Source organism: Pyxicephalus adspersus, chromosome 1 (genome assembly GCF_032062135.1).
Source record: "Pyxicephalus adspersus chromosome 1, UCB_Pads_2.0, whole genome shotgun sequence".
Classification (NCBI taxonomy): Eukaryota; Metazoa; Chordata; class Amphibia; order Anura; family Pyxicephalidae; genus Pyxicephalus; species Pyxicephalus adspersus.
The window spans coordinates 168178210-168198352 of record NC_092858.1 but is presented as its reverse complement, the minus strand read 5'-3'; the positions used below and the strand labels follow the sequence as shown (position 1 = coordinate 168198352).

Genomic DNA, 20143 nt, shown 5'->3' with positions numbered 1-20143 from the left:
ATAGATAGATAGATAGATAGATAATTGTCTTACACTTTGTCTTCTTTCCAGGTCAGCCATGGCTAAATAATTTTGTCCCATGACCGCATGCTGCGGAGTGGCACCCTTGGTCTCTGGGGGAAGCAGTGGTCCCTTTGCAAGGTTTCACAGATTTTCCTAGACCAGTAACTGGTGCTCACCTGGGCAGATTGCTCATCAATAAAGAACATTTCCTTGTCCTTTCGGGCAAAGCATGCAGTATTTTTTTTACTTTGTCCCTCCCTGGCTGCATACATTTATCTGGTGTTTGCTTTACCACTGATCCATGTGGCCATTGAGAGTAAAGAGAAAGAGTTCTATGTAATATATTAACAAGGTCTTACACAGAGCTAAGGACTTTGCCCTCTCTCCATATAACAGCAATGGGTGCCTAAGTAGCCAATCATGGACGTCAACTCACGTGGACGTCAAGTCTCACAGGTGGAAAGAAAATGAATCACTTTCTCTCCATATATTGAATGTAAGGTATTCCTCTTCATTTCTGGTAGTCAAATGAAGGGGTAACATGGTGGCTCACCCTGGTCTTTGCATTGCTAGATCCCAGGTTCAAACAGCTCCGGCCAGGACACTATCTGCATGGAGTTTGCTGGTTCTCCCTGTGTTTGCGTGTGCTTCCTTCCACATTCCAAATACATGCAGTTAGGATAATTGGCTTTCCCCCGGAATTAACCGTAGACCACGTTAATGATATATGACTATGGTAGGGACATTAATTTGTGAGCCCCTTTGAGGGACAGCTAGTGACATGACTATAAGCTTTGTACAGCACTGCGTAATATGTCAGCGTTATACAAATACTGGATAATAATAAAGGCACTGTAACTGCAGTGGGCACATGCCTTGCACAGAGAAAACACATGTTCACTTTAAGGGACTCATAATCCAATTATAATTGGAACTGTTCATATTAACTGCAAAAATCACTCAATATTGGACCTTAAAGTGTACTGGGGATTTTTTGGGGGACTTCATTTTGGTAAAGTAGGAGGGGAAATTTCGGGCATGTAAGGGTTGGGCAAAAACTGTGGTGGGTCATCGCATTAGATCAAGTCATTTGACACAACTTAAATGTTATGATAGCATTCTGTGTAAAAGTATTTTTTAATATTATTATAAAAAAAGTACTTATATAACGCCAACAGATAGAACGACAGACAAATACAGACAGTGACACAGGAGGAGAGGACCCTGCCCAGAAGAACTTGCAATCTAATAGAATAAAATACTATATATCATTTTATATCACTTATCAAAGCAACTTTAGATATAATTGCCATTAGCCATAATAATGTTCTCTTTAAATAACATTTTTAAATAATAAAAATGATAATTTCCAGCACGCATTTTTATTGCTAAGTTAGACATAGTAACTGTCAAATTTCCAAAACCTAGATTAAGATGTCCTGGAAATCAGGGGAAGCTGGGACGTCATAGGGGCATCACAGGGGGGTATATAATTGGAATCTAGCCCTGCGTGAAGCAAATATCCAGCTGACCCCCTAGCAGAAGAGACTTTTATGTGTAATTAGCTTTGGCCAGCCTTGTGTAGAATAATTATCAGAGTGAGTCACAGAAAAAAAAGACAAAGCTGGCACTGAACAGGCCACCCTGCAGATTACATTTTCCATAGAGGTCCTGGGCAAAGCTTGGCAACTTACCTTTGTCTTCCTGGAATTTCCACATCCCAGGTGCTCGTTATTAAATAACAATAAAAGTATATATTTTCGTGTTACTGATTGGGCTTCAAGCAAGGGTTGTGCCCGCTGAGTTGTATACAATCAATACCTGCTCCTGAAAAGAAACTTTTAGGTTAAGTATTTATAGTTTGGAAGCTGATTTTTTTTTATCTGTTATATAAATTCTTTGCATGTAAAAAGAAAATCGGTTGTTGCAGGTAATGCCATTTAAATTAAGATGTGATGGCTGCACAATTCTTCCTGTAAAATCATCATGTCTACAGATGTACAATGCACATGCTAAATCATCAGCAAGTGCCATGCATTGAGTAGCAAATATAATTAAAAACAAATATTGAATGACAAAAAAAGTAAATCAGATTTAGGAATATAAGTGGAAGCCGATTTTGATGATAATGGTATGCAATCTGTTTCTTTGAGTGCTCAATTTATGTCTTAAAAATATGGGAGATAGACATTGTTTTGTGATTCCTTTAATATGGCAGAATGATATTGTAGGTATAGAATCTCATTATTACTAAAAAGAGACTCCAAGCTCTTTACTGAAATATAAATAAATATTAATAATAATAATAATAATAATAATAACAATAATAATAATAATACTACTACTACTCATAATAATATTAATAATGCAGTTACATATGCAAACTACAAACATGAAAGATATAAATTAGTACAATACATATATATATATTACAAAGTTAGTTTTACAAAAAAACAAAAACATATTACATTGCACCAATTACACAGAATTCATAGAGCACATTATTTAAGCACATGTTTATTTAAGCAGAGAGCATAGCAGAAGTTGCTTCCTTTTATATCTCTGATTAAAAACAGAGAGAAAGAGAGAGAAGGAAAATGAAAAGTGTCACTGCCCTGAGCAGAGCTCTGTACAGACTTCAACAATCTGAATCCTAGTAGAGTTGTTCCTGAGCAGTGAGAAAACTAAAAGCATCATTTACTAAATAAGTATTTGGCCTGTAGGTGGTGCTGTGGCCAGAAGAGAGCAATGTCTATTACCATTATTCTTAGATACAGTTACAGTATTAAAAAATAAAAATACATTCATTAAACATGCCTGAAATTCCAATGAATATGGAGCACCTGTATAGTAAAAGTTACGAGTCACTTATCTTATGTCTGTTCTGGTCTTTGTTTTAGGTAGCAAATCACGGACAGTCAGATGGAAGGAAGCAGAAGGATCTGCGTTCTGATTATTGTCTTCGTGTGTTCTATGCAAGGTATGGTAAACATTGTGCCATTTCTACATAGCAGTTCCACTGTGACAGTGTACGTAACATACTCGATATTGATAATGGATGCATTCCTACTATATTTAACCACAAAAGTGGTTAAAATACATGAAATAATATTATCAACCAGAAAATAATGTCAGGCTTGGCAATGGACGGATGCTGTTTACTGCCCAGCCTGCCATTATTTTCTGATCGATATTATTATTTCATGTCTTAGGTATAACACGTTTGTGAAACATACAACACAACCGACAGCAGTCAGGGGTATGTATGAGGTTTGCTGAGTGGGGCAGATTTGTGCACAGTTGAATAGGGCCCCCTGCATTATTGGGTATGAGAGAAGGGCCCTTTAGATTGGTGGTCAGTAGTAAAGGGCCTTTGTGGTCAGTGAAAAATTGGTATTGGCATACAGAAGCAAGCCCTTACATTTCATTCTTATATTAGTAAAGCATGTCCCCTTACACCACTGGTATGTTGTGAAAGGAATACATGGTGGTGATGAAGGAGAACCTCATATTGGTGGTCAGTGTTGAAGTGACCCCATACATTGGAGGTTAGTAGGTGCTGATATTATTGGGTTATGGATGATGTTCGAGGATGGAAAGCCTGAACTACTTCCGTGCTACTGGCTTTGGTGCTTATAAGTGATATTGGTGCCAGAACTAACCACTGGGCAGGAAATTAAACTCCACAAAGCTGTTTGTATGCCTTCCTATTTTTAATAGCCCAAAAACACTGAGTGGGAGCCTCTGGGCAGTATGGGTACATACCCAGGTGTGACTTTTTAGCATTGCCTCTTATTTACATGTCCCCAGGTAGCTTTCATTGTTACCCCAGTGGTATGACATTGTCTAAGTATCTAATTGTCTAAGATAGCTTTTGTGGCTATTATAATAAATCCGCTTTCCTTTTTTCAATTCATTGTGAATGTAACATACAGAGAAGAGCATGAACACTCACACCCTCCAGGTGGCTAGAATCATAGGAAAATAAATATGTAAATGAAGCCATGAAGTTGGAGCACCCAAGGAATCAGGGCCAATATCATTAAAATATCACTGGTCATTGAACAGGTAAATGAATAGAATGAATATATGGTCGGTGAACAGATACATGAACTCCTGATAATCATTTTCAGATAGGAGGAAACGAAAGAGATGTAGAAAGTCATTCTGGATCTAATTTCCATTGGTGCCTTCACAATAACTGGGGCATCTCATGGCAGTAACTTAACCGAGGGATACAATATCCATTTAGTTGTGTGTCTTTTATTATTTTTAGTTTGACTGTGATAGATTAGGACCACTCACAGGTCTGCTCTTGTTCTCCTCTAGGAAATAGGAACTTGACAGTGTGACATTGGGCTAAACGGCAAACCTTCAACGGTGAAAAATACAGAAAGGCAAAATGAGAATTTTATATTAGATGAAAAAAAACGCTAAAAACTCAGCATCAATCTCACCATCAATGTAGAAATAAATCAACAAAATGCAATTGAAGCCCTTTGGCAAGTCTATGAATGCTGAGACGGATGGGGAATCATAAACTTTAAGATATGCAGCAATTAGAGGGCAATTTCCATCAGTTATAGATTGTTATAATTCTAGTGTATAGAACTGGAGGTGTACCTTGCATAATCAAAGAGCCGTGTCATCAGAGACCATAGCATCATAGTGGGACTGAATGGTAGTTGTTATATGTAAAGGAGACATAAAAATGGATCTAAATCCAAAAACAAAGATGTAGTATATTGCAAGCTACCAGACCTTGGATGGGATGGATAAATTTGTTTTAATTCTTAGGCTGAAAACATTATCAGAAAGAACTGGAAATGCCTGTTGATCTTGCCAGAAATCTCTATAATGTGAACTTAGTGGAAAAGGGCTCCAATTCCATGGAGTAAATGGCTTGTTCCATCAATCCACCATGTATTGGAGATGAACAATGGTAGACATATTAAAGTCCAATATGTGATGCAACCATCACCTCTACGGACTAGTAAACTACAATTTATTAGCCTTTAATAGTTGGGTAAAGGTGCTTCCAAACACTGGATGCTACTGTACAGTATGAATAGGAAGTGACCGGATAAGAAATACAAGACAATATGGCACACTTTGATTAACTTCAAGGAGAACTACAACTAGACAGTTGAATATAGAGTTGAAACAAACTTAGATAGAATGATTTCTGTTCTAAAACATTTGTCAAAAAATTAAAACTGACTTTTTTATATTACCACCATGACTGTTCTGAATGACTATGAAGGTTCTCAGCCTGCAGCCTTGCAACTTCTGGCCTATCTTCTGTCTGTTTTTTTTTTACTTCCAGGCCAATGGTGACTGGTACACTTGTCAAACCCATTGTGACTTCCACTTAAACATAAAACATTATAAATGATGGTAAATGGCCTCTTAGAGATTAACATAAGTAACCTAAAAAACATAAAATTTGTTTATTTCCCTTTAGAGTATAGGGAACATCAACAACAGTAGAACCAACCTATGCCCTAGAGCAGTAGTCCTCACAAACCTTTTCTGCCTTCAACCAGCCAAACCTGCCTTCAACCAACCAATTGGGCATTATTTTTCCCATTGATACCAACAATGAGACACGGTTTCTTCAATTAACCCCAATAATCGGGCACTATTTTTTTAACTGAGACCAGTGGTTAGGCATTATTCTTCTCGCTGACCCTAAAATGATTCTTCTCGCTGACCCTAAAAACGATTCTTATCAATGACAGTAACAATGGGTTTACTTTTACTCCCACTGAAACCAAAATGATCCACTATTTCTCTGGCTGACACCGATCATGGAGCACCATTACTCCCACTGAGACCAACAATGATCCACTATTACCCCAATGATACTAAAGGTCACAAAAGTCAAGGGAATAGGGTCATTATTCCTTCAACTGACTCCAATGATGTGGCCCTTTTTCTCCCATTGACACCAAAGATGAAGCACCATTCTATCCTCTGACTCCAATGATGGAACATTATTTCCCCTCCAACTAACCACAGGTGTTTTTTCTGCTACTGTTGACGACCAGGACACTTTCTTTTAATGGGCACAGTCGGCCACCACTAAAGATGAATGATGGCCAGTAAATTGGTCCTATGTTTAGAAATTGATTCAAGGAACAACCCTAGGTTTGTGAAACTGCAGGCCACTGTATTCCCATAGATCAGGACCTCTATATAGTGGAAAGAAAGGGGTCAAAGCTCTGTGAGCCCTGTATGGCATACACATAGGGAGAAATGTCATATTACATATGTCTGTAGATATTCTGCTATGAAGCCAATGGCAGCCACTTGTACCCAGTGAATTAATGGGGAAAGAACTCCACAATTGAATGTTCCATATTCTTGCATACTACAAAAGGTTTTGGTTGGAGCTTCATTTTAACCAACACCATCTCATGGTAAGTGTTTAGCTGGATAATACATTAGTTTGATTACAGACTTGTTCTTTTCTCTTTGCAGATTTTGCATCAGGCTCCAATATTTTACAAGGTCCCCAGAATGTAACGGTCCTCGCTGGTTCTAACGCCAGCTTTAATTGCACTGTACAAGCTGGATGGAAGAGTATTTCCTGGTACCTGCAGGATGTGTATGTCGTCACCATAAGTTCCACTGCAGGGACCATTGTTAGTAACAATCACATAGCGGTACAAAACAGCACCAATAACATCAATGGCGATTTTACCACCGAAATTTCAATTATCAATGTTAACAAGAGCAATTCTGGGACCGTCAGGTGCAGCAGCCTCTCAGCTTCATTTCAAGATGCCTACCTCACAGTTCAAGGTTAGAGCAAGATCATATTTACTATTGTATGGAGTAGGGTAGATAACAGGGGGAAGAATAGGAAAAATGTTAATGGAAAATACACCAAATTATCCTTTTACACAAATATTTGCAACATACAAACATTGTGAATCTATTTTTAATTCAAACCAAATACTTAAATGACACATAATCTACTTCATCTACTTTTCTATGTAAAAAACATCAAAACTAAACACCACCCTAGATGTTCTGAGAGGACAGAGAACAATTCAGATAGGAAAATGTTCACATAAAACTGATTAAAGCCTGCGTAAAGTATGACCTGGATCATAGGAACCACATGCAAACATTGTGTGTATTTTTGCCGCAGTGAATCTGACATTCATCCACATTCTCAGGTGGAGAGTCTTCCAGATCCATGTATTTTAAATGGCAGTGATTGATTCTACTGCTATAAATAGATCTCATTATATTTGTACTGACAAACTGTAAGGTTTGGTTATATTAAAGCAACCTTGACACTTTGCATATTTAAGGCATGTCTGTAAATGAAGATAGTAAATACTCTCCTTCCCCTCCGCCCACATTCGTAATGCCGTTTCAATCTTCTGCTGAGATCTTCAAACAAACTAACTCTTCTGGTATTGTTGGTGCCTCTCAACACATGTTCCTTCTGAACTTAATGTATTTACTAGACGTTATTACAGTGTCATGGAGGTCAGAAGGAGCAACCAATGAGCTGTAGGGGACCCATGAGGTCTACTCTATTGAAAGGGTCAGTTTGCCTGCCGACTTTAGTAGAAGATTGTTTATATGATTGGTGTGCAAAGGACAGGCAACAAGAAAAGTTAGTATAAGTCTTCTTCTATAGGTAATTCTTGCTCAGTTACTTTCATATAGTGTTTGGGATGCTTTAATGCTAGTAAAAATACCTAAGATTATAATGGCAAAATCTGATCACTGGTTTATGAACAGGTCTAAACAGTGAGCAACAGCCAGCCAGTAGTGATGATCAGAAGGTAGTAAGTGGCTGGACAAAGACCTCTTAGCTGAAGAAAGCAACCATACAATACTTCATCCCAAGATTTTATGGTCAGGAGACATTATAGAATACTAATACTACACATAGGTACCTGGAGGCATTGTAGGCAAATTTAATTAGAAGGGAGAAGTTAATTTTCCCCTTTTATGAATATTGTCATTAATTAACAAATGTATATTCTTAGGTAAGTAAACCTTTCTTTACCAAATTTATGTTCTAAGTAAACATACTCACTGCTGCTTCTATCATTCTCCACCCGAAAAATGCATTGTATGCGATGCAATACGTTTGTATAAATACTTTTATTTTTCATGGTTATTTGTTGTTAATAACTAGGCTTTTTGTCCAACAGTTAAAGGTTTAGTCCAAGTAGCCAACGGCAGCTCTGTCACAGTGACCCCTAACTCCTCAGTAAGCATCTCCTGCCAGGCCTCGGGGTGGTACCCGGCTCCCACCATCACCTGGAACCTAAACAACACAGCCGCAAGTAGCATATATTACAGTACGGTCTACACTACAGGAACTGACGGCTTAGTAAGTGCGGTGAGCACCTTTACCATCATCCTGGAAGCAGATACAAATTTAACTTGTCTGGCTATAGTACAGATGCTCGATGCGCCCGTCTCTACTACAGTGACCATTGCAGTACGGGAAAATATCCCAGGTAGGAAAATCCATACTTCTTGGGTGATTTAGAGGAACCTGTACAAATTTCAAGTCTTGTTCCCACACCTGTGGGTCAGATCTGGTATCCAATTTAAGAGAGAATAAAGACAAACTATGTTCTGCTAGAGTTTTTGGACTCATCCAATAAGTTGCCCAGTGCCATTTTACCAGCCCAAGGAACCTGTCAATCAAATACAGAGGAAGGTTCCATACTATTGGGGACCACTGAGGACTGTCTACCTGAAAGACTGATTGATCACTGCTATGCTTGCTAACCTACAGTGAATGTTGTCAAAAGATAAGAATTTATCAGTGAAATATGGCCAACAGGACTATTATTTTACAACTTCTGGCCTATCCTATGTCTGCTCTGTTAACTACAAGGTCAATGGTCATGGGGGCCCTAGTCATGCCCACTATGAATTTCAGTTAATGAATTGGATGAAACTTGATAAATGAGGGAAATGTCCTCTTGTGCAGAGAGAGTCATACATACAAAATGGCCTGGCTGACTTTTTGAGTGACTTGGTAGGACTTATACAAATTACATGTCTAGTTCCCACTAGTGGGTCAGATATGGTATTCAATCAAAGAGAGAGAAAAGAGGGAATATTAGGCTCTGGTTGTGCCTTTTGGATTCATCAAATAAGTTGCTTGGTGCCATTGCACCAGCCTAAGGAACCTGTCATACTGAAACAGAGGAGGTAAATCCCACAGTCTCAAGGACTGTTGAGGATGTTTATATCAAATTGACTGATCTCTGCTAACTTTCTTCAATATGAACAAGAGGGGTTATTTTTTATATAGAAAGACCCAGGAGACCTATTCTGTACGGAATGATTGTACATTTGGCATCAATGAAAAATGTTAACAATTGTCTAAAATGAAAATTATACAGGTCTTAGACATTTCATTGTTTGCCCATTAAATATACAGTATTTTTAATATATATTTTTATTTCTATATGAAGATAGGTTATTCTATAATTCAGTGTCTAGGAGAAGGTTTATTTCCTCTTCATGTCATACCTTTACAGAAATAGGAATGAGCACAGTTACCATTACCAAGATGAGTTAACAGTTTTGCTTCTCCCAAATCTCTGCAAACCCTTGCTATTTTCACAAAATGCAATGGAGCCAATAAGGAAGACTGCAAAGGGCTTTAATTGGCTCCTAATGAGGTTTTTTGTTTTGTGAGGAAAAGACATGTGGTCTATATATAAATTTTTTTTTACCCAAGATTCACCTAAACTTTTTCAATTTATTTAACATGTTTGAATCACATTTTTATTCATAATTTATACATTTTCTAATTGAAACCTGAATTCTGAAAATTCTGTAAAATTTGTCTGGAAACATTTATAAATAGATGCTATAGAATTTTGTTAAGAATCCTATTTTGTTGATGACCAAAGCTCTATCAAACAGTGGCATTGCCTTCAGGCTAGGAGCTCCACCAATTTCTAGCTTTCAAATGGACTTTTTAATGCAGGCTTCACTGCATTTCAAAATTTGCAGAGAAATCTTCTGGAAATGCAAAATTGGTAACTTTCCAAGAAAACCACATTTGCCGAAACCACTGGGATCATCCCTACTAAGCTAAATTTGCCTTAACCACTTGGCTTATCCCTACTGTAAATATTGAGATTGGCTTTAGTTATTTAAATTTTTTCCATTTTCTCCAGGTTCTAGCTCAGGCTTGAGCAAAACAGCCATTATTCTCATTGCTGTCTTTGCATCCATCGGAGGCCTCCTGCTCCTGCTTGTCCTGATCGCTGTTATTGTGATATTTTGCTGCAAGAAGAAAAAGAAAAAGAAAGGTAGGTATGATCAATTTGGTCCCTGTTACACTCTGCCTACCAATAACAGAAGAGTATTTGCCTGGAACAAGCTAGAGTATTATTTTCGGAAAGCCATTATCTGTAATGGAACAGCGGCTTCCATGCAAAATTCATTTCATCAAAGCCTCATTGCAGTGCGACAACCGAAGAGCCACATAAAGAGGCGCACTCAAGCTGCACATATGTGGGTTATATTCTAACAAGGTCATTTGTTTTTTAAATCATGTTTTGCTCTATGTTAACTTTATCAATGTAAAGGAAGAATATGCCATTTTCCAAGAACCAAGAACCTAAGTTCTTCTGTTGGTTTTTTTTTTTTGCAAAGATTTTCAAGATAATAGGCTGTGCTGCTTACTAGATTTAAAGGAGAACTAGAATAGAATAAATAATAATATGTATGCTAAAATTCCTCCATTAGGCGACTGGGTGTCAGTGCTGGGGCATACCTGGGAGATAGGGGCAAAGCGGAGCCTATGGCTCCTACATTATATCCATCTCAATACTGCAGTTTCTGGCAGTGCATTTAGCATTAGGAATATCTGTGAGTGTGTGATGTCTGCGTCACCATGTGACAAACTTGTTGAACTTAACTTAAAGTAGAACTAAACACCACTACTGGCGCCCAAGGTTTGGCCATAATGTGCAAATCTGCTCAGCATATATTTACATTATGACACACTTACCTGCCAAAGTTCCACCATCTGGTGTTGTGACAGCCGTGATGTCCTTCATCACTGCCACTGTCGTCTTTGCTTGGTCTTCTTCAGCATTTGAGATCTTCATCGATTTTGATTGGCCAGGTTAGGATGACTTAGCAGCTCTACTTCTTCTTGTTTCACCTTTGACTCTGCACTCTCCTTTATTACCCACATCAAGAACATCCCCCGGTTCTTTTACTTCCACCTGTGCAACATCTCCAAAATACACCCCATCCTATCCCAAGAGACCACCAAATGCCCAGTACGTGGTCCTATTATCTCTCACCTTGACTACAGCAACATCCTATTCTTTGGTTTTCCACTAACCAGACTCCCTCCTCTACAACCCCCTCATGGATGATTCAAGAAGACTTGTCTATACTTCCCACAAATCCTAGTCTACTGTTCCTCACTGCAAATCCCTGCATTGACTTCCATTTCATCTCGGATTCAAATTCAAACTACTTCACTTACCCTTTAAATCACTCTTTGGCTCCTGTTCCAGTGATATTTCAAACTTTATACATGAATACATGCCTAACTACCCTTTGCCTCCACCCTCCACTGACATGATAAAGACTTGTCCACCCATAACCTCTTCCCACACATATTTCCAAGACTTTTCTCCCCTGCTTTCATTTTCTGGAATGTCCTCCATCATCCTATTAGGGTTGTTTCTACCTTGAACACTTTTAAACAAGCCCACCTCTTCAAACTCCTCTACCTACCTTCCTCTGTCTCTCACTATTCCATATCTCCCTCCTATTGTGTACTAGTCTCCCCTACTACTTGGATTGTAAGCCCTCTTGGGCAGGCTCCTTTTCTCTTCCTGTATCATATACTTTGAATTTACATATGCAGGTTTATTATCTGCAATTAATGATAATAATTATCATTATGGCACCTTACAACTTGCCTGCAGCTAGGCTGCTCTCCCAATAATGTTTATCAAAGCTTCATTTCTAATTTCAGTGCATTGCACCTTTATCACTGACTCCGGTAGCTAATGCAGATTTCACCTTCTGTACATTACCCATTGAATAGTTCTGTTTATTTAACAGCATTGTAATAATAATTTTTGCCATGTTGACATCTGCTTTTGTCTTTTTGCAGAGACCGGCTATCAAAGTGATGCATGGTAAGCCGCCTCTCCTCTTCCTGCCGAGGCACGTTGGATGTAATATATTGGGTTGTATTGCTTCATAACTCCCATAGAGCTGTCATTGCTTCTTCCAGTAATGTGCTGGTGACATGTGGATGTCTCTCTAACATGTCAGAGCCAATATTTATATGGCTACTGTATAAATATAGCAGTTGTGTCTTGCTTGCTTTTCTGCATCGTTCCAAAGCTTCCCGCACATGTGTGTAATTTCTTCTTGAAAACAACATCTGTTATTGTACCTCGCAATAGTTTTCTCATCAAAGCTTTATTCACAACTACAAATACCCCATATGTGGCCAAATGATTGTTAGTTTTTAGGTAAAATTGTTACAGTATTTAACTATTTCTAGTTTATTTCTCATAAATCAAAATGTTTCATTTGAAAGATTGGGCCTGATTTATTGAAGCTCTCCAAGACTGGAGAGGATAGAGTATTATAGGAGAACCCGGGTGATTGAGCAAACCTGAAATTATATTTGTAACAATATTTTGCTATTAGTTGGCAAATATTTCCAATCCAATATTTCCATCTAGGTGCGCTGAATTACCCTGGTTCTGCCATGATTGTCTACCTTCTACAATCTTGGAGATCCTTAATAAATTAGGGCTATTGTTTAAAAGTGATCTTCTCAGTATTATAAAATGTTTGAATCATGCCATACCTGTAAATGAAGAAGGTACATACTCACTATAACTGATTCTTTAGTCACCAAATATCACTTACATCCTGAGAAGTATTCTGCCAAGTGTGCCGGAAATTAGACACTTCTCTCAAGGCCATCTCAGCTCCTAGGCTTCTTTTAGGCTTGCAGACAAAAACCGCATGGCTAACTGCTCCTAGAAGCTTGGCAAACTGCCTCTATGCCTACAGAAGTGGCAAACCGCACCACAGTGTAATGCATTTGCATGTATTGCCCTTGCATTTGTGGTTGTGGTTCTTCCTCCAGAAGCGGAAAAGCAACTGCATGGCCAGAAGCCATATGCCACTTCCAGAAATGTTGAGGCTGTATATGACCCCAAGTTGCTATTACCCTTCCCTTTGTCCAGCACTACTCAAAATTTGAAGGAGCTGCAAAGAAAAATGCGGCCGTGCAAAAAAGGTAAGTTCAGGCAGGTGGTAAGAGAAGGCATTTCTTGGCGGTTGGCACCCAGCCAGCCACATGGCTACCCCAACCATTTCGCTGGTTCCTAATGAAGAACCACTCCCTACCACCCCCATTCATACCAAATGGCTGGCTACGAGTGAAACACTACATGCACCTCCTCAACCGCAGGCACAGTTCACTAGTGGAGGAAGCACTAACCACACCACAACCTCTATGCCAAATACATTTTTAAATTCCAGATTACAACCTTAAATATACCTGGATGTTTCTTTTTTTTAAGTCCCAGAGTGCTGCTTTAAATCAAAGAAGTTAATATGATTTCTGAAGTTTCTTCTGATGTCTGTGGCTGCAAAGTACATGATGTTCTTATACCAGTGTAATTGTTGTCTCCTAGGAGAGCCCCACAGCAGGATGTCAGTAATCTCCGAACCATTGACAGAGCAAGCCTCGGAGAACATAATTACGCTTTTACATTTGAACCTCTGTCAGTAGCACCAAGTAAGGCTTTGTCTCTTTTGTATCCTTTTAAATGATCTGTTGTATTAATACCCGAGGGTCACTTATAAGACCAGGCCCTTGGTCCACGAGGGGCTCAGGGCAGTTTCTGTACATAACTGCTTTGCTGTGTACACTGATGCAGAACATTGAATGGCCATACTCTGCACCCCTTTCCTTATTAGGGATGAGCGAGCGAGTTTTTAAAAACTCGATCTTGCTGCGAATTCGTCCATACTCGCTTACCAAAATTGTAAGTGAGAATGGCCGGTGTAAATTCGGCAATTGAGCTTAAATTAAAAAAAAAAAAATTCAAAAAAGATTGTGGGCTGGCGCTGCATTCATTGATCAGCTCAGTGTGTGATCCCCGGCACTAGAGGTTAAATTGGTTACAAGTCTCCCCATTCAAAACCTCTAGTGCTCACTGATAGCTATCTGAAAGCTTTCTATAGCCAATCAGGGAGCACTAGAGGTTTTAAATGGGGATACTTGTCCCCATTTAACCTCTAATGCCAGGATCGCAAAGAGGATTCCTAGGGCTGCAAGGATGATTGCAGGTCCTGAGAATCCACTGCAATCCTGGGGAACTAGAGGTAACTAACCTCAAGTGCCCAAGAATCTTCTCAATGAATGCAGCAAGGCCGCATTTCGTGAGAACAGTATGTGATCCCTGGCTCTAGAGGTTAGTTAACCTCCAGTACCCGGGGAACTTCTCTATAAATGCGGATTCCCAGGGCTGCAAGAATGATTGCAGCTCTGAGAATCCACTGCGATTCAGGGGCACTAGAGGTTATTTAACCTCTAGTGCCTGGGAATCTTCTCAATGAATGCAGTTAATTAACCTCTAGTGCCCTGGGGATCGCAAACAGGAGGATTCCCAGGGAATCCCCTGTGAATCCTCCTGTTATAATTTTCTCGATCTTCCGATGGTTTCGCGAAAACGGTTCGCCGATTGGCCGGAACCATCGGAAGTTTGAGGAAATTTTTGCAAGAATGCCAGAGGCTCATCCCTATTTCCTATGCTGAACCCTTGGAGAACAATACATGGGCCCCTGATCTCCTAACTATTTAGTCTTACCATGGCTATTGCTATTGAGTCTCAACCAACCTACAGGGATTGATGTTTGTTTCATTACATGAAGCAGTAATAGCAAGATTATATTTAAATAGTAACATATATAGCAGGAGCATCATGTATTTAAATAATAAAAGCTGCAAATTTGAACAAGATAATTTTTAAGGTAACTTTAGTATGTTTAACAATACAAATAAATAATCCACTGGTCAGAGTTCCTCATAATGGCCATTTCAAGGTTGGGAACTGAGATTCATATTGCCACAGCCCCTGATTGAAGGAGCTTTATAGTGGTTGAAAATTTGAAGTTTTGGTGGACTGACCATTTATAGAATGTTTGAGATAATCTTGAGATAAGGAGAAAATTACCAAACCATTTTTCTTTTGTTCTTCAGGCTTTCGAACAAATCACAGTGACTCGGCCTTCTCCGAGGCAACAACAACCCCAAAAAGCAATATTTCCCAGGTAATCTGACATCTGTAACTACTACTGATTCAATAATATTAATATAGTACAGTGTTTCCCAACAATTTTAACAAGGAGGAACACTTGAAATAACTTTTAGGTCTCTAGGGAACCCCTTCTATCATTTCTATATCCACAGCTCAAGGTACATTAGTGTGGTAGTGAGAAGAAAGAATCCCTCTTACATTGCTGGCCAAGAATGGGAAAAACATGAGAAGAAGAAAAAAAAAGATCATTGGTATCAGTTAGACTAACCTGAGGGGCACAGATTTCTCATTGCTCAAGGAACCCCTAACAACATCTAGAGGAACCCTAGTTGAGAAACACTTGCTATAGTAATAGTCTGGCTTTATGAGTGACAATGTATCTGGGGCGGGTGACCATTGTTTCATTATTTATCATAATATTACACTTCTCTCTTGTGTAAACCTGAAAAGCTTTGCAAAACAAGGTACTTCCACGTATCCCAGGACCATGGCCTTGAGTGACCTTGTAGTCAGTCCATTGTGGACCATGACAAACCAAGGCCTGGGTCTCAGATCTATAATCCAGTAAGTGAGCTCCAAACAGTTAACTCTATGAATCACATGCGGGGAAATATTTTTTTTTGTTTGTTTGCTTGCTTTATTTGCTTGCTTGTACATGGTTGGATGATTGAAGTTAGCAGAGCATTGTGTCATTTACTAATGTAAGTAAGGTAAATTTTGCAAAATGAGAGATCAGCTTGGTAAGTGAACAGCATAAACTCCTTTAGTAAATCACCCCCGATGTGTATAGTGCAGTATTAACCTCCCTGGCAGTATTCCTGAGTGTGGCACAGGGTTAATCTTCAGTACCAAAAGTGGTAAACCTGAGCCACACTCGGGTGGAATTGCAAGGGAGTTTTAAAGCTTACCTGATCCCCAAATGGCTTCGGCATCCTCCAGTGGTGCCCGTGGCATCCTCCAATGATGCCTGGCATCTGCTTCCCATGGCAATGCCCGCCCAGCATCTGTGTAGCCTGGCGATGCCCGCCCAGCATCTGCATCCCCAGCATGTGAACATTGGGGACGCGAGGCTGGGGGACACAAATGCCAGCCGGGCATGGGACATGTGCCCATGCGGCTGAGGAGCAGGACCAGGCCGGAAATTTAAAATAAGGTTAAGGAGTATGTAATATGCAGAGTCCAGGGGTCAGGAGCAGGTAAAGCTTAGGATTCAGGAGTCAGGTGTATATGGAGCACATACTTCTGATCCCTTCATGCTGTACATTACAAACATCCTAATTCTTTAACTCTGTATATTATATATTTCTGACTCCTGAGCTGTGCGAATTAAATCTTCCTGACTCCTTTACTCTGATACATACTACTGACCCCTGCACTCTGTGTATTACACACCCCTCTGCACTGTGCATTACATAACCCTGACCCCTGCTCACTGTACATTAAACGCTCCAGACACTTGAACTTGTGTATTACAAACTCCTATGTTGTTAGCCCCCCTCACCCCTCCAGTTGCCCTCACCCCCCTTGCTGTCCCTAGCATGTACTGTAATTACTGCTTTGCTTTTGTTTTTAAGTAGTTGTTTAGAATGGCTTCAGGCTGGTCACATGACGTGACACCACTCCCAAACTTGGTGGTAAAATGATGCAGAAACCAGTTTATTGAGATAATGTCAAAGCCATTCTTTGCATCACTGTGCTGTTAGTACAAGGCAGTGTGTTTCACCCCCAGTCTTCTGGGTTAAATGATGGTGGGTGTTTTTTCAACCAGCAAGGCTTAGGGCATTCAGGTATCTACTACTGCAACCATTTTTAATAGATTTGTTGCCCTATCTGATTTTCTATTATCTTTGCATATTTACTTATTTCCTACTTTTCACAATTTCTCCCTTTGTCATAAGCTGTGCTGCTCTAATTTTAGGAGAATCCTTCAGCACACAGCGGGTTTAGTATATGCCAAAGCAGAGAGATTAAACAATAACTCTCATTTTTTGGATGATCGTCTTCTGTCTTTGTATCCAAAATAAACAAGTGCAGCTTCCAAGAGAAGCTCTAATTACAACCGCAACAGACAGTGCCGCAGATGCAAGGAAATGACCGATATATTATAGCGGAAGGAAAAGTATGTTACATCCACTAAAATCTGTTTTTTGTTCCTTTTTGTTCCATGCAGGTTAATGGACTGGACAAGATCCGTGATCATTTAAAGAAAACCAGACATGTTACACATGTATGAAGTCATTCAAAGGGATAAAATTGCAGCTCCAGGCTGAACTCAATAAACAGACTGAATCCAAACGAGTGGCTGATACTGGAATGCTAAAAAAGGCAAAGAAATAATAAACATTTTAGTGGTAAAATCAAGCATTGAATAGAGTGGGAAAATATTGTTACTGTTTGTTTCTAATTGTCATCTAAATCCACCTAGGGCAGGCTTTCTCAACCAGGGTTTTGTGGAGCTCTGGGGTTCCTTCAAAAAAAAAAGTGAACATTTTTTGCCTTTTACCCCTGAGATCATGGTAATGGTACGGACCACCAATGTATAGAGAATTCATCCAATTGACAACCAATGTATGGAGCATTCTTCCGACTGATCACCAACATAAGGAGCATTGTTTCAATTGACTACCAATTTATGGAGCATTCTTCCCACTGATTACCAACGTAAAGATACTTCTTCCCGCAGGCCACCAATGTATGGAGCATGCTTGCCATCAATCACCAACATAAGGAGTATTGTTCCCACTGACCTCCAATGTAAGGAGCCTTACTTCCACTGACCACCAATGTATGGAGCATTCTTCCCAATGATCCCCAAAGTTCTTCCTTTCGTTCTTCCTCCTTTTGATAGCCAATGCAAGAAACAAAATTCCTTTCACTGGCCACCAGTTTAGGAAGCTTTCTTCCTATTGACCACCAATTTAAGGAGTAATGTGTTCATATTTTAAAACACCAAGCATTAAATATTCAGCTCATAAAGAACTGTTTATGCTAACTTGGGTAACTTTTCAATACTTATAGTACTCGTTTTAGGTAATGGACAGTGGGTCGGCAGAATGTGGCTCTTAGGCAGGGCTTAATTACAAAATAGAAGAAGTTACGGACTCTGTGAGTTTACACAGGTTTTTATAGTTTATAAAGCCAATACCAAGCACTTTCTCTTTCTGGCCCAATCCCTGGATTCAGCCATATAACAGACCAGTCTAAAAACTGAGAAAATACAGTTAATTATTAACACTCATTATATACTTTGTTTCAATGATTGGCCATATTTTACTCCAACCCCCAATTCCTCTCCATGCTGTGTTTTCAGCATTCTTACATTTTTTACATATAGTTACATATATTAAGTTACTCTTGTAACGTTTACATGTAATTATTTTTACTTGGCTTCCATTTTTTTTCTGATTTAAAAACATTTAAAGGATTCCCTCGTTAATATGGAATAAAGTTCACTCAACATCTTTGCTGGTCATTTAAAGTGACCTTGTCATTACCAAAAGAAGACTGGAACAGGTATACCCACACACAATGCTAATAAATGATTGAAAAACCTTAGAAAAAAAATCCTAGGAAACCTGGGTCTCCCTTGGCACTGAGTAGTGCATCCCTCCATCCTTCATGCCACTACAGGCTACAGTCGTGATATGGATGCCATTGGCATATATTGAGAAATGAAGCACTAGTTGTTTGAAAAATAGTGCTGAATTTCGATGTAGAAGGCTATAAACAATAGGGCTGATTTATTTAAAAAATTAGACTGTTCATGTACCAAGGTGAGTTATCACATTGCTAGGTATATTGCACTTAGCTTAGTGAATAGGGTGAATATTCACTTGAAAAATGGTCAATTACATGCATAGAAATCTAAAAAAGTTAGGATTTTTCTTTGCACATGATTGGATGGTTGATGTCATGTGAGCTTCATTTTATTTACTGAGATAAATGGACCATCCCTTGCATAGGAATGGTTCCCTATTGTGTATAGCCTTCTGAGTGAACAGCATAAATTCCTTCAGTAAACCAACCAATATGTTTAAAAAATGAAAAAGTATGGTTGCCACCACAAATTTATATAGTTAGAAACAATTCATAGACCATGAGATTATATGCAGAAATATTACTTATATTATGGTATGCTGATTATTAATATGCGGATTGCATTACACATCCATGTAAATAAATTAATAAAAAACACTATAGGTTCTCATTTAAATTTGAATTATTCAGCCCTCAAGGTAAGACAAGGTCAACCGTTTCTCTGTCTGCCAGCAGCTTATAATAATTGGCTGCTCAATTAACTTTGCCGTGGTTCAAGATTAAAGCAACGCCATTCCAGTCATTTATGTACAATAATAAAATCTTTATGGGTGCAATAATGTTGTCATGTATCAAATAAAAAGTCTATTTTTATACATTTATACATCTGCATTAATAGATATCCATATATTTGTTATGGCCTGATGCACTGTATTTGCTTTTATACAAATGTTCTTTTTTCAGTTGTAACAAATGTGATAATTTAATTGAAAATGTAAAATAATTTAAGTATTTATAAATGGATGAATTTTCCTAAGCTGTGATTTTAATTTGCAGAGGTATGATGTGATGATTGGAACTATTAAATAAAGTTGAATAAAATAACATCAAATTTAGTAAAGTCTTAGAATGGAATAATATAGTTAAGCCTGTGAATGTTCAAAGTATCTAAAAACATTCCATGTGCAAAGTTTTATATCTTGTTTCCTTTAGAAAGCAGCCTTAGTATAAAAGGCATTGCCAGAAAAGGACTCTTGCTATCTGTGTGGTAGAGATCC

General features: G+C 38.8%; 1 protein-coding gene across 1 annotated transcript in view; it reads left to right on the top strand.

Moving 5' to 3' along the window:
- IGSF5 (immunoglobulin superfamily member 5) overlaps window positions 1-19902 on the top strand; it is a 59593-nt gene extending 39691 nt beyond the window's left edge. The window contains exons 2-9 of the mRNA XM_072398310.1: window positions 2908-2983; window positions 6487-6810; window positions 8187-8498; window positions 10185-10319; window positions 12152-12176; window positions 13701-13804; window positions 15272-15342; window positions 17500-19902. Coding sequence (XP_072254411.1) covers window positions 2926-2983; window positions 6487-6810; window positions 8187-8498; window positions 10185-10319; window positions 12152-12176; window positions 13701-13804; window positions 15272-15342; window positions 17500-17562 — 1092 coding nt within the window. The 5' untranslated portion in view covers window positions 2908-2925 and the 3' untranslated portion in view covers window positions 17563-19902. The remainder of the gene's footprint in view (window positions 1-2907; window positions 2984-6486; window positions 6811-8186; window positions 8499-10184; window positions 10320-12151; window positions 12177-13700; window positions 13805-15271; window positions 15343-17499) is intronic.
- The last annotated feature ends 241 nt before the right edge of the window (window positions 19903-20143 follow it).